The sequence below is a fragment of the Lytechinus pictus genome, chromosome 16 (genome assembly GCF_037042905.1).
Source record: "Lytechinus pictus isolate F3 Inbred chromosome 16, Lp3.0, whole genome shotgun sequence".
Taxonomy (NCBI): Eukaryota; Metazoa; Echinodermata; class Echinoidea; order Temnopleuroida; family Toxopneustidae; genus Lytechinus; species Lytechinus pictus.
Genome location: NC_087260.1, coordinates 28,944,953 through 28,965,950, shown reverse-complemented (window position 1 = coordinate 28,965,950; position 20,998 = coordinate 28,944,953). Strand labels below are relative to the sequence as shown.

The 20,998-nt window shown below is 37.0% G+C and overlaps 1 protein-coding gene across 4 annotated transcripts; it reads left to right on the top strand.

Moving 5' to 3' along the window:
- Nucleotides 1-851: 851 nt before the first annotated feature.
- LOC129279339 (motile sperm domain-containing protein 1-like) lies at nt 852-20,456 on the top strand. Of its 4 annotated transcripts, none has more exons than XM_064111181.1 (7): nt 852-1,119; nt 5,975-6,040; nt 10,249-10,453; nt 10,988-11,063; nt 12,850-13,064; nt 13,991-14,149; nt 15,477-20,456. In XM_064111181.1, the coding sequence occupies exons 3-7, from the start codon at nt 10,303-10,305 to the stop codon at nt 15,506-15,508; spliced, it is 633 nt and encodes a 210-aa protein (XP_063967251.1). In that variant the 5' UTR covers nt 852-1,119; nt 5,975-6,040; nt 10,249-10,302; the 3' UTR covers nt 15,509-20,456. The 4 variants fall into 4 exon arrangements, with proteins under 4 accessions (XP_063967251.1, XP_063967252.1, XP_054771403.2 ...); XM_064111182.1 differs by having other exon boundaries at nt 5,975-6,047; XM_054915428.2 differs by lacking the exon at nt 5,975-6,040 and having other exon boundaries at nt 877-1,119.
- Nucleotides 20,457-20,998: the final 542 nt, after the last annotated feature.

The following is a 20,998-nucleotide window of genomic DNA, read 5'->3' as shown; positions in this document are numbered from 1 at the left end:
CCGGGGGGCTTTAGCCCCCCAATTTTCCAAAGCCGTGTACCAAAAAACGTAAGAATGACCATATGATTGTGATTTTTAGCATGGACAGCCCCCCCCCCCCCCCACTTTTGACTCAGCCCTCACTTTGAAAACCGTCCCGCGGCCCCTGTGTATGACATGTAATATATCATGCAAGCATAGTTTAAGTTTACTTTGTAAATTCATTGTCGCATTATCGGAGCAATTTACGGCGGAGCAGATGTCGGCGGAGCAATTATCGGCGGAGCTATTGTCGTATAATCGGAGCAGATGTCGGCGGAGCAAATATCGGCGGAGCAATTGTCGCGGAGCAATTGTCGTATAATCGGAGCAATTTTCGGCGGAGCAAATATCGGCGGAGCAATTGTCGTTTAATCGGAGCAGATGTCGGCGGAGCAATTATCGGCGGAGCAATTGTCGGCGGAGCAATTTTCGGCGGAGCAGATGTCGGCGGAGCAGATGTCGGCGGAGCAAATATCGGCGGAGCAATTTTCGGCGGAGCAGATGTCGGCGGAGCAGATGTCGGCGGAGCAAATATCGGCGGAGCACATATCGGCGGAGCAAGTGTCGACGGAGCAACTGTCGGCGGAGCAACTGTCCGGAGCAATTGTCGGCGGAGCAGTTGTCGTATTTTGCGTAGCAATTGTCGGCGGAGCAGATGTCGGCGGAGCAATTGTCATGGAACCGCATTTGCACGTATGTTCTGCGGCGCCCAGCTGATTATGTAAACAAACGTAGACGTAGACTCTTCACTAGTCGCTTTGTGGCTATTTTTCCGGAAAATGCCTTCGCCAGGGTGTAAAACGGAAACGTCATGGGTGACCTGTGACGTCGAAATAGGTTTGTTTTTGTTATTGTACTTATCCATGAATTCACGCACTGGAACAAGAAGAAGAACTCAGTCGAGTCAGTCACAGACTCTGCTTCAGAAAGTTAAAAAATTCAAGATCAATGTCTGTTACGAGTATGGATAACTGAACTCACTGGTTACATCAAGCCAAGGCTGAGTTGTTACAGTAGATCGAGAAAGAAGTAATCATACCGGTATTTCGTCACGATCACTGCGATTTAACGGGTGCAGTCCCGTACCTACATTTCTGCGTAAGTAAAAAAAATTGTCTATGGAGTTGAGTTAGAACTTAGAAGTAACGATAGAACTGAAATTTACTTCTATTAAATAATGAAGATAAGTTTGTTGAAAATGTATGATCTATCTGATGATCTCTCTCTTAGGTGATCCCTCCACTGTTTTGGAGATTCTCAGAGACGAATCAATTCCAGTCCGATAATTTAGGGATTCAACATCAGGTTGGAGCGGTGGTCATGAATTTTATGTAGAAAAAAGAGAGATTTGAGGAGCAGACTATTATTAACTTCGGAAGGGAGACCAGGTTGATGGGTTAATAGGGTAGCACAGGAAAATTGGTGTGGATCAACAACTGTATACAACTTACAAGTCCATGTAATCTGGGTGGTCGGTGAGACACTCCTCGACTCTGCGTATGAAGTCTTGGCGGAGGTGACCAAGAGAGGAGCAAGATCCGACAAAGTGTTCTACTGTCTCATCATAAGAGTCACAGAGGGGGCAGATACGGGTGGAGGACTTTCCTAATGTGTAGAGGCGACATTGAGTTAGGTACGTGGACGAAAGCAATTGGGCTCTGACAATGAGCGCATATCGGATGACAGGCGAATGTGTGGTCTTCGGATAAAGGAGATTGGTGGAGGGTGGGATGTGATCGATCCAGAACTTGAGAGAAGACTTCGCTCGAGTGCCCTGTGCGACGAGATTATTGACGGCAGTATAGATCTTGTGCTTAACCAGTTTCTTAAAGGTGGAGTAAGGAAGTGGTTTCGAGATATTGGTGTGAAGATCAGGAAGGTCATACTTTCTCAACGTGTCCTGGATGATTTGGATAGTTGGAGTCCATGCTCCGAGAGCTGCTAGAAATGTCCGGTATTCATAACGGTTGTGATCCAAATTGGACAGTTGGCCGAAAAGGAGCAATCTATCGAGATCTATCTGGATGGAGAGAGGCAAGAGGTTGGTGAGAAGATGTACTATCTCGTCTGCAGCTGTTATTGGGACTCCAAGAACCCTCTTGAATAGGTGCGTTTGAGCTTTGTCGAGCTTCTGTAGCATGGATTTAGTGAGTTTAGTAATAGAAGCGCCATGCAACATCCTTGGAATACAGAAGGTTCGCCAAAGGTGTGTGACCAACATGGGGGTTAGGCCGCCAGTATATGCCCCAGAGCCAGACAGGGAGTAGAATGCTCGAAGGCCAGTTCCGATGATGTTGTCGGTCGGGTCGGACCGAGAACCGGATTTTGAGATCCCAAGGTGGGGATGACTGGTTTTTACATCAACAACACTTCCATTGACTGTCCAAGAGGATCTTGTGGGATGTTTGGTGTTGTTGAAGACAATCACTGCACTTTTGGTAGGGTTGATTTTATAGTGCCAAAGCCCTGCATAGTTGAATGTGGCATCAAGCATCAGCTGAAGCTCGTCTGGAGAGTTGGCAACCAGTGCGACATCATCCGCAAGAACAACAACACCAGAGAATCGGCCGTCTATTGAGCTGCCGAGGTTCTTCTCTCGCAGCTCCTTGATCAGACCGTCCACAAAAGCTGTGTAGAGTAAAGGAGACAGGACCCCTCCTTGACGTACGCCTTGGGTGATGGGGATTGGATTACTGGCTGCACCCTTCCAGAAGACCTTGCTTTCAATCCCATGGTACATTGATTCTAACATGTCCTGAATACTGGGGTCTAGATGAGATGACTTAAGCTTCTCGAAGAGCCCTCTATGCCACACGGTGTCAAAGGCCTTCTCTGCATCCAGGAGAGCAAGATATGTAGGGAATTTATGTGCAGTGTTCAGTTCGATGATCAACTCAAGTGAGATGGATGTGAGGGCACATGAGAATCCCTTCCTGAAACCAAACTGGAGTTCATCGGGTGTGTCGCTGATGTAGAGCTGACGTATCAGTTGTGGTTTGAGGCAGAGTTCTAGAAGTTTGCATAGTACAGATGTAAGAGTAACCACCGGAATTGATCATTGGCATCATATTCAAAAGATTATTAGATTTAGGCCTACTGATAATAGCTGATTGCATGATTATTATTATTAAACTTAAAAAAGTGTCACTCATTCAGTCTTCAGAGTCAGAAGTAGACCAAAAGCACTCTAAGCACCAAGGCTATTAATTCCTGTGTTAAAAAAGTGAGTGCACGCGAATTAAATGTTGGACTTAAATTACTAGATCTTACCATGGAGCTCCATGACGAAATCTGTTCTTAAATTAGACTCTAGATATTACTAAATTGAAAAAATGTATAAATAGTACTCGCCTGGTCTTTTCTTGGGGTATTGAAGCCTTTTTGTCCAGAACTTGCTCAACTTTTGCGGCAAATTTTGTCGCCATAGGGTTGTGCACATTCTCGTTTAATACTGGTTGTCACGTGACACGGCAATGTCGTTAGGCTGTTTGGCCTGTATTCAAGGCGTTCTATCCGTTATGATTTTATATTGAATGAAGCAAATTCCATCAGGTATAGGCCCCTATCAAGTCAAAATCGATACAGGGATCGAGAGGGGGGGGGGGTGGAGCCAAAAATTTCCCAGTCACATGGTATGAAAATGATATTTTTTATGATTGTCCACGATCATTAGGGCAAACCCGTACGTGGCAGTACGGTAGCGTGATGAGTAAAAAAAAAAAAAAATAAAAGAAAGAAAGAGGGCCAATGTAGGCATACATGGCGCGTGGGAATAAAGTTGCTTTATATGTTCTAAGCGAGTGAAGCAAGCGAGAAAAAAACTTTTCGTGCAAATCTAAATTTGAGATAGATATCTTAACTTACACTTTCCTTTCTTTTCATTAATTCCCTTCATTTCTTTTTTATCTTGGTTGTAGAACTTTCGGGGTTCCCTAGGCCTAACCCTTCCATCGTGTACCCCCAGTGCAATATCAGCAGGTGGGTCTCGATAACTCTGGATATTTAGCAATTAGACCTATCTATAGAAAAACATAACGTTCATGTTTTGACCCCTTCCCCCCAAAAAAAGGAAAAACAATTATAAACTAAGTTATATACATCCCCCTTTTCTCATTTCGCTTTTTATTTTCTCTATTCCCTCCTTATTTTTTTTGGGGGGAGGGACCTTTTCGGGGGGCACCGCCCCTAGCTACGCGCCTACCAGATGAAGAGGCGAGCGAGCAAAACCTTTGTCACTTTTATTACAAATATCAATTTTGCAATAGATTTTGACATAACATTCGGAATTATTCTCGCATGCATTTTTCTTTCCTTTTGCTTTTTTATGGCCTTTTATTTCTCTTCCCTTTCTCTTTCTGTCTTTCTTTCTTTCTTTCTTTCTTTTCCTTCCTTCATTCCTTTTCTCTTATCCCGTTTTTTTTTTTGGTGAAATCCACTGGACCGGGGATCAAGGGCCAGCCTGCATGCCCCCGGCGGTTTACGCCTCTGCCGTGGATGTATACGCATGATCTTAATCTTCATTATGATTCAAACTAATAGAGGCGCATCCAAGATTTTCCAAATTAAGTAGGGGGGGGGGGGTGGGGTGAATTTTCTCAAGTAAAATTTGACAACTCCCAAAAAAGGTTCTTACTAAAAAAAAAAAAACGGTCATTATATTGTCTCGCGTAAAGTTTGACAAGTTAAAAAAAAATGGTCACTCAAAATGAAAGTCATTTTGTCCGAGTAATATTCGGCAAGCCCCCCCCCCCCCACAAAAATAAGAAAAGGGAAAGTCATTTTGTCCACGTGATATTTGGCAACCCCCCCCCCCCAAAAAAAAAAAAAAAAAAAAAAAAAAAAAGGTTTTAACTATAGCAATGATCGAAAGTCATTTTGGTCTCGCGTAAAATTTGACAATTTTTTTATAAAATTGTCACTAAAAAGAAGGTCATTTTTTCCACCATTGATTATATTTGGCAAGCCCCCAACCCCCACCCCCATAAAAAAGTTTGTCCCTAAAAGTGATGTATAGAAAGTCATATTGTTAATTTGTTCCCAGTAAAATTTTGAATTTGGCAATAAAAAAAAAGGCCAAAAAGAGAAAAGAATATGAACGAAATATCCCCATTACAAATAATGCTGTACGTGATTCTCATGAGGGGGGGGGGGCACATAACTAGTATTAACAACATATTTAATTCCAAAATGTTTACTATAAATCTCAAAAGGGGGAACGGGCAGAAATGCTCACCCCAACCCATACCCCCCTCCCCCCCCCCCCCCCCCCGCCACTGATTCCAATCAATAATGACTTTTCTCTGCAATACTAATGCTTTGAAATCAAGATACTGAAGATTGATACGCTTAACATAAATTATGAACGTCTGACAAAAAGATAACCAACCGATCACCTGACCGATCAGCTGACCAGTACGCGTATCACTTCGGAGTTGATCACTCGTCGCAGGTGTGTGGAACGTTCACCGAAAATCAACAAAAAGGGCCTGAAATGTAAGTTTAACAATAATCCATTTTAATTTCAACTATTTTTACAACTAAATAAAGGTTTGCCGTCCGAATGAAAGGTATATCGGATAACTCTAACTTGTATTAAGGTGTACATTTACCAAAGTCTTGGGTTGGAAATCAGAACAGCATTGTCCAACCCATAATTTGGGTAATGTCGCCTATGAGGTCCATACATGTTAATGTTTGGACCTCATTGGTACTAGGAGTGATCTGTACAGGGGACTCAATCACTCCTAGTACCAATGAGGTCCAAACATTACGTGTATGGACCTCATAGGCGACATCAGTAGTATTTTGGAAGCTATAGAAGTAGAAGCTATAATTCGTTTCTTTTATTTAAATTTAAATTTTAGTGTGTAAATGCATTGTTAGCAACAACAAAAAATGAAAGAAATTAAGGGAAACTTACATTTTGACGACTTTTTCTTGATTTTCTTGGCAGTTGCTCTTCACTTCTGACTCGCGATCGGAGCTGATATGCAGATCACGTGATACGCGTTCTCTTCAGGTGATCGGTTGGTTATTCTTTTCGTCAGACGTTGATAGTTATATATTTCATAACGCTAGCATTCATCGTAAATTTAGGTGAAAGAGATTGAAGTTAAACAGCGCAAGCTTTAATTTTTTTTTTAAATAACGTTTAATTGATTGCACAAGTTTCGCCTCGGACATGTAGGATCATTTGGTCCAATAATGGCGTAACGTGTAACTACGGGGGGGGGGGGGGGAGGGGTGTCCCTACCACTACCGTCCACAAGCCAGCAATTATCTTTTTTCTCTCTTTTTTAAAACCAAAATACTCCCCCCCCCCCAGAAAAAAAGGAACCAGGGTTAAAGAGAAAGAGAATAATGATGGAATAAAAAATAATTTATTTTTTCAGCTTTTACTGTTTTATTCGACTTATAATCAAATATTAAATGGGGCTTAGAACAGCCTTTTAAAAAGTCAATTAATAAAAAATATTCCTCCTCGGGATTCGAGCTTTCATGAAATATCAATCTTTTTCATAACTACGAAAATATTTTAAATGTCCAAATTTTGTATTGGTATATAAAGCTTTAATAGCTCATGCGTTGCGCCCATCTTATTTTAATGTTGAGATACAATTTTATGCTTCTAATGAATTCCTAAAAACACTAAATTCTCAGATCCTTTCGCAATCGAATGATTCGATTAAGCTAATGAATGATTATTATGTTTCATGAATTGTTTAAAAGGTGTATCTCTATCAGTTTTGAATATTTAAAAAAATGCCAGCTCGTGCTTTTTGCTCGCAATATTTTGACTAGTAAGAAGTTCTTGTAAATGCGAGTTTGATAGATAAATAACCATAGAGAGAGGGGGGGTCCCTCAGCTACTTGTCCTTGCTTATTCCCAATTTTTTTATTATGCTCGTGTTGTGAGTGTTTCAAAGTCTTTTCTTATTTTTTTACCCTTTTTTATTGATGACTTTATGATGACTAGATGTAATTTTGTCTTTGAAAAAATTAAGTAGTGCAAAGGTGAATTCATTTAAAGTTTATTATGAAAATAGCAGAAAAAAATAATTTGAAAATTTGGTATGCGTTCGAGGAAAATCCATCCCCCACCCAAAAAAAAAATTAAAGGTCAGATTTTTAAAAAAAATTATTTGTGACGGCGTAGGCCTATGCGAGCAGCTTTAGGATATAATTATGGTAAAAAAAAGTAAATGAAATGTCAAGAAATACATGATAATGACTTTTATTGTACATTCAGTATTTCAATAGATAACTTCATACCCCTACTCGTTCCAAAAAAAAAAGTGGGTCATTACGGACCATTAAAAATGGGAAATTTTTGCATTTTATATTACATAGAATATAGAGCAACTGCTTGTTTTTGGCGTCACAAATCAAGCATTCGAAATTCTATTAACTCCAATTTAAAAAAAAATAATAACGCCTTCACCGATATTTTGAAATTATTTTTCTTATTATCACAATCTTTTTATCAAGGTGAAATTCCCCTTTTTTATAATTTACAAAACAGTATCAGCATGATCAGTGTGAAGCGGTAAAGCATTCACCTGACCTGATAAGTATAGACCTATCTATAATTCATGCGGCACGCAGCGCGTGTGGCAATGTTTAATAATATATTGCTGTGAATAGAATGTCATTAAAAACATAATCTCACAGATCAAATATTGCCAGCTCGACGCTCGAGCTGAAAAAATATATTTTGTGCCCTGATATTTTTTAACCCTAACCTAACCCAATTTCTAAGTATTTTTTATCATAAACAGGATAACTATAGACAATTGATTGAAAACTTGATATTCTTTTGCGAAAATGAATATGAAGGACAACTTTTAAGAACACAGCCAGGAACACAGTTTTAGAGCGTTAGAGCGCGATTTATACGGATTTATACCTACAACCGCTAAATCCTCATGAAGCAGTTGGAACATTTCCTGATTCAATCAGCTTAATAATTTTTGCAACAGGCGCCAGTCCAACAAACAGACAAACATTTGCCCAAACGGACAACATCTCAACCTCTGCTCATTTCTTTTTGCACGGGCACATAAAATCTCTTTTCTCACTATTTTCTCCTCCCTTTTTTTTTCCATTAATTTATCTTTCGTTCACTTTATTTCTGTCCTCTTTTCCCTTCTATTTTTTTCTTGTCTCACCGCTTTTCCTCATCCCCCAGCCCCCGACGCCCGTGCAGATTCGCAAACAATATCAAGAGTAGTGTTAGGCAAGGGCGGAAATCTCTCCCCAAAGGTAGGGGGACTAGGGGCTGGAAAATTTGACGAGCAAAAAAAAAAAAAAAAGGTTTATCACCCCAATTAAAAGGTCATCTTGACCAAAATAAATTTTACAAGCAAACAAGCCCCCCCCCCCCAAAAAAAAAGGGCACCCCAAAAGTAAGATCGTCTCTTCCAAAATACATGTTTTATTTCGATTTTGAATTAAAAGACCAAAAATAGTAGAGGGGCATTTCATAATGTGCCCCCGACTATTTTGGGTGAGGGGGACATGTCCCCCTGGGATTTGCGCCCATGTGGGTGGGGGTGATGCGCTCTTTCGGAATCATCATGGAAGAGTGTAAATACGAGTTCGCTGTGATTTCGATCTCATACCTATAAAAAAAATAGAACAGCTACGCCTTGAACACAGGCAAAAATGCCTAACGATTTCTCCGCGGCATTAACAACTCTCGTAAGGGGCGCTCCATTTATAAATAAAGTTGCATATGTAGCTGTCTACCGCGACAGGGCTAGTCGCAGAATTGTAGCCAGAAGCGTGGGAAATTGCCAGCAAATTCAAGAAAAGAACCGGTGAGTACCGATTTAACAGTACAAATTTATTTAGTAACATGTATTGAATTATAAGAATATTTATTTTTTCGTAAAACAAAGCTTAGTTGTAAGCTAGGGCGGCCCAAATGCGCGTGAGTGGAGTCCCAGTTTATTAACACGGGTAAGTATTGGGGTGTCGCCTAGAGTGGACTCAATGGCCATATCATATGTTTATGTATTAAGTTCGGATAAAACAGGGAAGTGAAGTTGCGTGACAGCCAAAGTAAGTCACTGTTTTTCCCCTTTTAAGTTTATTTTTCCCCGTTTTAGTGCATTTCAGGCCAAAACGGAATAATGATCTTTATTTTGGTACAGTTCTTTTTATATATTTTTATGAAATAAAGACAAAAATCGATGAGCCCCGTCGGGGGGATTTTGCATTGTTAACCCCCTAATGGTGGCTGCACGATAACGAGCCGTCTGTGTATGAGGAGAAATTTAAAAAAATAAAAATGTTTAAAAAATCCTTGAAACAGACAGCTGCAAGCTGTCTAAGTCAGAAGCAGACTGTTTTGACTTTTGGCATAATAATTTTTTTTGTTAATTTTATGGAAATTAAAAAGAAGAGAAATCAACATGCAAGTCCATAACTAGTTGCATACAGGCAGGTTGGATGCACTGCTTATTTTTATTTTTTTTCATGAAGAAAAATTTTGAATATTGAATAAATCAGTCAGTACTTGAACTTGAAATTTATAGATCGATGACTGAGTAAAAAAAAAAAAAAGAATTAATTAAGTGCACATGCGATCTCTTTTTTTTTTTCAAATTTAAAGTGAAAAATTTGGGATAATCAGCAAGTCATCACGTAGACTGAATGATTGAGTCCCTGTGTTTCCGGTAGTTTCCTGGACTGCGTTTTGCTTCACAACACCTTCATTAGACTGACAATGTTTCTGTGCTCCAAAGGCTTTGGTGCTGGAGCAGTCCAGGAATTCTCAACTGTGTGAAGTTGGTTGTCGACAGCTGCTGCTATTTGATTTATAAAGCATAGAAATGCATACTGTATTGTGTAATACTTTTGCAAAATATCAATTGGTGAATTTAATAAATTTTAAAACTTCCTATATATTATTCTTTTATAGGACTAGACTATAAGTTATTATCTCTTTCCTAAACCTTAATCTAGATTTTGATTGAATTTTAATGGAGGTACATTAGAAGACTTAGAAAAAAGACAAGAAGCAGTGAAAATAAAAGCCACACATTGGAACGTTGGCATTTATTAATTTCATTTTATTACCCTGTGTGACCCTATATTTACAGTAGGTCACACAAAGAAAAAATTATCAGTATCATGTTACTAAGATATTGAAATAGATCATTAAAATCACATGAGTGGTTTTAATTTCATTTATTTCTTAAATGTTATTTTATCCAAATCCAGCTTTTTGATTCTTCACACCTGATGTGAATCTACTGGGCAGCTTCATCCAATCCTATGCCTTTAGAACAGCAACCCCGTCTTCGAGATGGAAAGATTCCGGTTTTTGTGTTCCCCACTGAGCTAGCCTTTTATGCCGATGACCGAAAATCCCATAAACAAGTCCTGACCATCTACAATCCTTATGATTTTCCCTTTCGTTTCAAAGGTAAGTTAGTGTGAATGAGAGTGTTTGGGAGGAACAGGGACAAAATGTAGTATTCTGCAGGAAGGAACAGACCATGATTGAAACATTTTTTTAAGTGGGTCTTAAGACAACTCAAGCACAGGTACTACTTGTACTTTCAGAAGATAAGTCATAGTCAGCAAGAAAAAGAAGAAAAAAAAAGAATTCAGAATATAGTAATTTTAAGAATGTTTCATAATCTTTCTACAAACTAAATAGATCAAATTGGAGGCAAGGTTTCAAGGTGTGATGAGACCGATAATCACAGATTGTTGTATAGCATATTTGATTTTATGATAAAATATTCATCCTAGATTAACTTTCCATAATTCAAGTCTTTTTCTTTAATGTTCTTCCCATGGTATTAAAAAATCAGCAGTTACATCTATCTGCAGGTTGAATGTTGAGTTATAAAAGCTTCCTCGTGACAAATATGAATTTCAAGAATGTATTTGAGGACACCTGTATGTACAAATTATTTCTTCAGTAACCTTTTAAATTTACTATTCTTTTCAGTTTTATGCACGGCTCCTCGGAAATATAACGTTGTTGACTCAGAAGGCACTGTAAGACCAGGCTGTTGTGTAGACATGTAAGTCACTACACTGATACAGTGAAACCTGTCTATAAAGAACATCACTTCTTTTCAATTCTTCTTAAAGGAGAATTAAACATTTAGAACAAAAAAGCTTGTGTCAAAACAGACAAATCAAAGAAACAGATCAATGAAAGTTTGAGAAAAATCGGACAAATAATGAGAAAGTTATGAACATTTGAATATTGCAATCACTAATGCTATGGAGATCCTCAAATTGGCAATGCGACAAAGATGTGTGATGTCACTTGTGAACAACTCTCCTCATTACTTTAGTATATATTTCACTTAAATTGCCTCTTTTAACACATCTATCAGTAGATCATGTGTTCTTTCTATAGGAGGGCATGTAATACAGATTTTAAAGAATACATCATGGATAAAGAGTTTGTATCACCACAAGAAAAAGCAGAAAGAGACATTTTGAGGGTATTTTATAGTCCATAAAAGGGAAAGTTGTTCACATGTGACATCACACATCCTTGTCGCATTGCCAATTGGAGGATCTCCATAGCATTAGTGATCGCAATATTCAAATGTTCATAACTTTCTCATTATTTGTCCGATTTTTCTCAAACTTTCATTGATCTGTTTCTTTGATTTGTCTGTTTTCACACAAGCTTTTTTGTTCTAAAGGTTTCATTCTCCTTTAAGAAGAATTGAAAAGAAGTGATTGCAATATTCAAATGTTCATAACTTTCTCATTATTTGTCTGATTTTTCTCAAACTTTCTTTGTTCTTATTCTTTAATTTTTCTGTTTTGACACAAGCCTTCTTATTCCAAAGGTTTCATTCCCCTTTAATTTCCTCCATAAGTCTTGAATAGCACCTTGACCAATCTACTGAATGGATTAGGTGCTGCATAAGTCCAATATATTATTATTTTGATAATCAAGGGGATATAGTCATGGGGGCGTCGTGGTCTAGTGGTTATGACTCTTGTCTTTCGATTTGAGGGAGGTGGGTTCGATACCTAGCCATGGCGTGTTTTCCTTCAGCAAGAATTTACCCACATTGTGCTTCACTCAACCAAGGTCAGGTGAATGGGTACCTGGTAGAAGGAAATAAGCTAAAGCCGGGTTATAATAATAGCAGGAGAACAGTTTTTGGAACTGAAGTGGCTACCCTATGTAAATATTATGTTATTATTTTTTATAGTAAAAGCTGTCTTTACAAGCAAGTGGACTTTATAGCTATGCTCCCTTAATACAGTGTAAATTGAGCATGAAGACCATGAGTTGGGGACACTGAAGCGATTTTCATGAGCATGTAGTCTTTATGGGCAAGTTCCATTTTGCAATGGGGTGAAATTTTTAGGCGAAACAAAATTTGTGGCCTTATAGACAGATAGACAATCCTTCTTGTTCTACACAAGTGATGGCTAAAGCAAGTTTGATTAGATTCTTTTTCTGTAAATGGGTTAGAATTCAAAACTGTTAGTCTTTTCTCTGTACTAACTGTAATCCTTAATCCTTGAATAACTTCTGAAATGTATGATTATGACTTGCCAACCTTTGTTTATCTGTGCTAGTTTCTCTGTAGTAGGTAAAAATAGTGAACTTGTATTTGTTACTGAAAAAAAATTGTGAATTTATAAGTCGATATTTGAAATTTATCTTGTCATAAAGAATACAAAAAATGGACATAGAAACGAAAATAATCTCGAGATTTTTTTGATAGAAGAAATTTAAATTGAATTGTGTTGTACTGTACTTGATTTCAATGTCTGTGATGGCCTGTTTAAAGAGATCTTAGCAATCAAAATTCTATCTCTCCATTTCAGACTTATTCGGATCAAAGAACTCAATGAAATTGGGTTCGGCCAACGAGACAAGTTCCGTCTTAACCTTTACCACCATGGTCAGCGTGAGGTCATAGGTCGTAAGGACGTTGCGGGGTTGTTAGTAGCCACTGCTCAAGGTCGAGGTGATCAGGATAATGATGATACCAGCTCTCAAGGCTCTTCCCCTTCCTCTTCTAATCCTGTTTTTGTTAATGGTATGTGTTTTACACGGGCGATTCCTACACTGCAAAAACTCTGGTGTTGATTTAACACCAGCCCGGAATCTATATATGTCCACACCAGAGGAGTGCCAAACAACACCGGTTTGGTATTAGTCTAACACCAGATAGGTGTTTATACTACACAAATTAGTATTGAAACAGCATCGGATTGATTCCAAACTGTTGTTGTTTCAATACTTCTCTGGTGTGGACACATATAGATATGGGCTGTTGTTAAATCAACACCGGAGTTTTTGCAGTGTATCAATTCCATACTGACCAGGATTGGATATAACTGTTGTGTAATATTAAGCGAAATTTTATTTATTTTAATCTGAATTTGATGAAGTTTTCTTTTGTTTGATTTTTATACGTTTATGAAAAATAGCTTTTTGGGGAGATGGGCTTGGCCTTTAATATGATTTTTTTAATCAGATTGATATCCTTATATTGCAAATTTCTACATTCTTACTCGTAAATATTACCTTTTAAGCAACTAAACTTTTCATAATCACTTGTCATAATCATTATTTTACCCACTTATATTGTACAAGGCAGTGTTTTGGCATGTTTTATTACTGTAATTCATAAGTACTTATTCATTAGTTTTTTTAAGATGGCACCATCATTAACTGGTATACTGATTTTTGGAGACCCTACTACATAAATACAAATATTACCAACATGAAAAAGTAATAAAGTGAAGTTAAGACAAACAATTTCAAACAAATGGGAAGAAAAAATGAAATAGCACAGTGGCAGCTTGTTAGTTAGCTATTGAAATACCAATTTATGATATTGGTGCAGTGATAGCTACAGTTATGCACACAAGATGAATTTTTGGAACTGTCGGACCAGCAAAACTTGCAAAAACAACAATTACTGCATTAGTCTACACTGAATCTCTTTTCTATTTTTAGCCAATAGAGGGCGTGCTGGGCCTGGTGCAACAGTGGTCCTGTTAGCCCTGATATGTGTCGTTGCTCTGATGTTGCCAACTCAAGGAGAGAAGGATTCTCGTCTTCCAGACTACCTTCACTTGACTGTTAACCAGAAACTTATTGCTGCTTATGTTTTAGGTAATGCTCTAGTGTGAATGTCACTGCACAACTTACGATTGGTCCTCAACCCAAATTTGGAGAAAAAAAATGGCATAATATTTAATCTGAATATTAACACATAAATATCTTACCATGAAAAGTTCTGAATCATAGTGTGAATACACTTCTGTTCAAATTTGTGACTGTGCTAACCTCTTCAAAAAAATGAAAAAGCAAATTTAAAGTGTAATCATGATGTCTTAATAATTTTAAGATCACTACAACTTTAATAAACCTTTTGGATTTTATTCCCAAATTGAGACTTGCAATTATCCAAAATTTTGATATTAGTCTTTTTAGATTTGATATGAACCTAAAATGAAAAGATTCTATTCATTGCATGTTTAAAGTATAAGCAAACTGCGATTTGATCCAAATTCAGGTTGTGAGGTGAGCTGTGGCCTTTAGAAATGCTTTTACCCGTTCTAAATACCAGATCTATTGAAACAGAGTTTTATGTGTAATTCAGCATTACATTGCTACAGTACATGAATGAATACACATTTATGATTCATTCAGATATTATGTCACCATTTTGTTTAGACTTTGGAACACTGGCGGATCCAGGGGAGGGGGGGGGGGGCAAAGCCGGCCTGTGCCCCCTCTTTTTGAGAGGCACAATTAAAATTTTTAATGAAAAAATGCTGATAAAATAGAAGTGTCCACCCCCCCCCCCCCCTTGAAAGTGAAGTCCTTTTTTTTTTTGCTTGTCCAACTTTTTCGTGGACAAAATGTCCTTAATTTTGGATTAAAAACCTTTTCTTTTTTTTTTGCTTGTCAAATTTTTCCTCGGAAAATGTGCCCCCCTTTTTGAAAATCCTGGATCCGCCTCTGCTTTGGATGTTAAAAATGGATTTGATAATTAGCTGGAAATGGGCTTTCATTTCCATCCATTAATGTTGTACTCTGCAATCTGTACTCTCCATTCCTTTTAACCTTTCTGAATTTGGAGGAAAGAAACAGAATTTAGACAAGTCACAACTCTCGCTTTATTTTTCCCTATTTTCCGTTTCGGTTGATAGGTCCAACTCTTTGAGCATTTCAGAGGGGATAGAGATATCTAATAAATTATATGATTAATATTACTATTAATATGAAAAACCAAAACAAAGCAAAACTAATAAAGTGAACCAAATTGCAAAATTAGATAAATAATGCCTGTTTGTAACCATTTCATGTACTGTATTAAACCTAATATTTTCTGGTTGATTTCAATCTATGTATGTTGTGGTGAAAGTAATCCAGATTTTCATTGATGATAATTTTTCTAATCTCTCTCTACTTTTTTCTTCTTATTTCTTCTTAGGACTTGTTACTATGGTTCTACTACGTACATGACATTAACTCTACATTTAGGAACCCCTCATTCAAGCTTGAACATGGACCTCCCCTTGCTACAAAATGGAACTTTCCAAGTGTTTTGAGTATTGTGTATGTGTTGGTTCCTTTCAGTTGAGGTATTATTTTTTCTCAATTCATGACAGCAAGTATACATATGTGTTATTAAAAATGAAGTTCACCCTGATGTCAAATTAGTTTTAATAGTAAGAGAGAAATATGATGAAATAGTTGAACGTTTTGGTTGGAGTCTATCAAAGAATAGCAGAGTTTGTTATGTCACATGCAATAGAAATAATGACAATACTTGTTTATTTTGGCGTATTGTACAAAGCAGATGCAGATTACAAAATAAGCATAAAACAGCTTAGATGCAAGAAGGTACATTTGCATACAATTCAACATTTTTGGACAGTGAGTTCACTAGCAAGTACTGTTAGTACTTATTAAGTACCTCTTGAAAGAAATTTTAACTTAAAGCCCCGTATTCTGAAGTCAGGTTTAACTTAGACTCTGGTCTAACTCTGTGCTAAAATTATGGGGAGCCAAAAACTAAAAAATTATGGTTACATTGTATATTTCTTATGATTCCATATACTTTGAGTGTCATGTGAGTTAATGAATTGAACCTGTACTAATAGAGATTTTTGCCCCAATTGGCTATCCATAGTTAAGCCGCAACTTTAAACTAGGTTTCAATTTAAACTGGAGTTCAGAATACGGGCCATAAAGTTACTTTGATGATCTTATGAAATCAAGAAGGGCATTCCACAAAGTAGCAGAGGCAGCTACCCCATGTGATATATATTCCCTAAAATTCAAGAAATGAAAATTATTTTATCTGTGCAATCAATATTAATCAGAACTTATTTTATACACATTTATATTATACATGTACATCCATTTCTTCAGTTATTGTGAACCAATGAATGTAAAAAATTTATATTGCAGGACATATGGGGTAGCTACTCGCATGGAAAGTCACACGATCCATACTTTTAACATTCACTACACTTTATTCTTTGATGGATTTTAACAAAACGATATATGTTTGTCATTTTTTCAGGTTTTATTAAAACAAACTTGTATCAGGGGGGCTTCTTATTTAAATTCATGTAGATAAAGATATTAATATTATTCAAGAAATTGTAATTATGCTCTTTTTGGCAACAAAATATCTATTTTTCACTTTGACAGTTTTCATTTCAAATCAATGATGAATATGTTTATTCCTTGTTTATCAGTCTTGTAAGTAGACTAAATGATACACCTGGGCACCATCGCATAAAAGTTACCAACTTTGCCATCCAATTGTAACTTGCATGAAATCTTTGATTCTGATAGGCTGTTGATAAGCATTACCATGGTAGTTGCCATTGGATGGCAAAGTTACTATTATAATGAATTTTATGCAACAGGGCCCTGTATGTCCTTGCATGGACTTACAACGAAGTCCACGATCCTTGTAAATATGATATCTTGAGTGATACCAACTCTGAAAGGACTTTTCTGTGACAAGTCCTCTTTTATCTGACAGTTACCATGGTAACAGTGCTTCTCAGCCAATCAAATTCTAGTAAAGTTGTAAGATCTGACAACTGGGGTCCGTTGCAGAAAGAGTTGCGTTTAAACGCAAGTCAAAAAATCAATCGCAAGTCCCAAATGCGCGCTGTTGATTGGTTGAAAATCAAGTTGTGCATGATATTTAGAGTTGCGATTGATTGCAACTCTTTCTGCAACGGGCCCCAGGTCAGACAACAAATGTTGAAATGTTCCCCAAGAGTTCCTTTTCGTGCTAGCACCAGTGGCGCTGGAAGATTGTCAGAAGACAAAGGTAGAGTCCCCAGTTTTTTGCGATATGTTTAACAGACACTATTCACAGATGTCAGGAAGAAAATGGAATTCGCAGTATTTCATGGAAAACACAATTTTTCAGTTTAAAAAGTGATTAGGAAAAATGCAGTAAGAATTATTCAAATCAAAGCAAAATCCAATGAAGCAAAATTGTTCCTTAAGTGGCAAGTCTGCTAATCTATAGCCTTGTTTGCAGTGTATGACATGTATTTGCCAACTTTTTTGGCTTGGAAACTTTATCAGATTTTCACTACCGGTATCTAAAATTGCTTAAGCTTATGTTTTGTACACGTCGTGGAAAAACATGGAATGAGATGTTTACAATACAGAAGAACACGGAATTGGAATTCTAGAGAATGGAAAAGTGAGGTCTTTAGACACAGGTTAGGAGGGCTGAGCTATCATATTATATGTTAGCAATGGTATGAACCTTCAACTCGTTATAGATTAAAACATTCCGGCACCACTGGCATTACATGAACATTTTATTTTCATCATTTTTCTAGACCATTGACCTATACACAAATGCAAATTGTTCCCTTGTTTTATGTAGTTGACAGCATCATTTATGTGATGAAAACTTAAAAATAATTAGCGTGCTGTTTGTATGTAGGTAGTACCAAGTATTTATTCAATTGTTGTATAATGTACTCAAAAGACTTTTATTGAAAAATACAAGCCAATTGCAATGCCTACATTTCAAATGTAAATAGAACAGTTCCAATATTGGGCCACTTTCTCTTTATTTCTCTTTTGCTCTCTTTCTTATCTTTTCATTCTCTAGCCTTCTCTCTCTCTCTTCATTCCTCCCCCTGTCCATATTTTATGCTCCGTCACTCTCCTTTATCCTCTCTCTCTGCCTCTCCTTCCATCTGCCTGGAGATTTCAACATGTTAAATCAGAATAATAAAAGCTTGTTGAACAGCTCGTGTATGAAGCAATATATTCTCACTCATCTCTCTCTTTTCCCCTCCCACCCCTTTCTCTTTCTCTCTGTTTTTCTCCCATTTCTTTGTTTCTCTCCCATTTCTTTGTTTCTCTCTCCCCTATTTTCTTTCATTCCTCTCTCTCTCTCTTTTTCTCTCCGCTCCCTCTCATCTCTTGATATTTCACATGGAAAACAGCTGAAAATTAACAGAGTGATCATTTATATTTGTTCCATGTTCTAACAATTCTCTCTTCATACCAGTATATTTTCTTCTTTCGAAAACTAGTGATTATGTATTTGTTATTACATTCACTTTTTACTCATATACATATATATTCTAGTATGTAGATTATATGTATTTAGTAACATATCACTTTATTTTATGTATTTTTAGCTCTTCACCATTGCTTGGCATTAGATTTCAGTGGATTAATTAACTTAATGTTTTAGTGTTTTTTTTTGTTGGGGGGGGGGGTGGGGCTTGTTTAAGAAAGCAATACAATAAAAAGGTCCTAGGCAAAAATGAAGAGGTGATAATTGGGATTGTTTTCTTTTAAGAGAGGTCAAGCGAGCCCCCTCCTGTCACACCCCACTTTATTAGGATTTGTTTTTCTTTGGGTATCTGTTACAAACTACTGAAATTTTATCATTATAATGTCTTATTTTCTATCAAATGGGTCCAACACTCATTGTATTTATGATTGATAAAAGTGAGATAAACGGAACATGTTCATTTTTTAATCAAGTATTAGATCAGACTAACTGATCTTATTTGAAAACCCTCCTCAGAAGAATGTTCCATAAAGCTATTCATATCATAGTCATTTCTTTGAACAATTAATTTACAGCAAGCCTAATGTTTGTCCCATTTAAATTACACATGTAGCCGAAGTGGTTATATGCAGATGTTTATTTCCTTTGACTGTAAAAACACATTTTGACGCATATGTAAATTTTTTGCATACATTCGTAATTCCGAAGCTTCGTTATTCCGAAGGTTCGGATATTCCGAAGGTTCGTTATTCCGAAGGTTCGTATTTCCGAAGGTTCGTAATTCCGAAGGTTCATTAGTCCTAAAACGAAATGAGGTTCGTTATTTCGAAGGTTCGTTAATCCGAAAAAGAAATGAGGTTCGTAATTCCGAAGTTAGTCCGAAAACTAAATGATTAACTAACCTTATTTCGTTTTCAGACTAACGAACCTTCAGAACAACGAACCTTATTTCGTTTTCGGATTAACGAACCTTTGGAACATCGAACCTTATTTCGTTTTCGGATTATCGAACCTTCGGAATAACGCCACAAATGTTCGGATTAACGAACCCTTTTACGTTTTCGGATTAACGAACATCGAGGTATAGGCAATTTACGTGTTTCGGAATTACGAACCTTCGGAATAAAGAACCTTCGGAATTACGAAGTGTAACCAAATTTTTTGCCTTAAACATAATTGCCAGTTGGGGTAACGATTTCAAATCCAATAAAATTACTACCCAAGTGTCTGTTTCCATAAATAGAAAATATGTGCCAAAAGATTCTGGAAGAAATTCTGTAATTGCTGAGAAATTAGCAAAATAAGCATTGGATTTGGGACAAATTTTGGGGTATGTCTCCGAGCAATGATAATGCACTATCCCACATATGCTTATCTGTGTTTGCAATCTACCATGTGTCGTTTTTCAGCTTAGCTTTCATGAGTCCACAAGGTTTAGTATGTGTTACTGTACCAGATCTAGCTCCACAATAATGAAATTAATCTTGGTTTAAAAGACGTTCTCATGAAATGAGAGTTTACTGCATCTAGTTTCATTTATCTTTGATATGAATAGCTTTCCAAAACTCCTCAAATTTTGTTTTTAGTCAGTCGACGGAAGCCTGAAATGGTTTATATGAATAATAATAGTTTCATATAATAGTTTCACGTTTGAAAATTTACAACCATTTTAAAAATTGTATTAGCTGGAATACCTATAAACTTCTAATTGCTGCAATGTTTTCATGATTTAGATGATTACCTTAAAATCATCAGATAAACGTTCATGAAATATGTACACATTTTTATGTTACTGGATGTTTGTTTGTGGAGGTGCTTTAATACATCTCTGTTTTATGCTGATATATATTTGTGAACACTAAGTGCTGATTAATAAATGATTTTTCAGTTTAATTCTGTCTTTTGCTAGATTTCTATTTCTGGTTGCAAGAATGAAGACTACTTAGATGTTTGATTTCAGAAGAGTGTCCAGAAGAAGTAATACAAACTAGTTACTTCATGAAGGTGTGTGTGTGGGGGGATTAAGGGAAGAGTACCACCCGAACACTTTCCAAACAATATATTCATCATTCTCGTGGACATATAAGACTGAGATGAAAATGTTACTCCAAGCAGGGGGGATTGGGGTGGTTTCACAAAGATTTCTGTGTGACTTAAATTCACAGTTGCCTGTGTTATGAAAGCATCGACGCATTGGTCAAATCATGCAGAGGACATGCGTTACTGCGTATTAATCAATAAGATTGAGTAGCACATATCATGCTTAACTATCAAGTCATACTTAACTCATACTTAACTCTTTGTGACCCCCCCCCCTCCCCCCCCCCCCCCCCCCCCCCGTAAGGATCCAGGAATAATATATATGTTTTGTATGAGGTCTCAAAAATATTCTTTTCAAAGAATATGACCCATTGGCCTTTTTGATTGGGCTGACA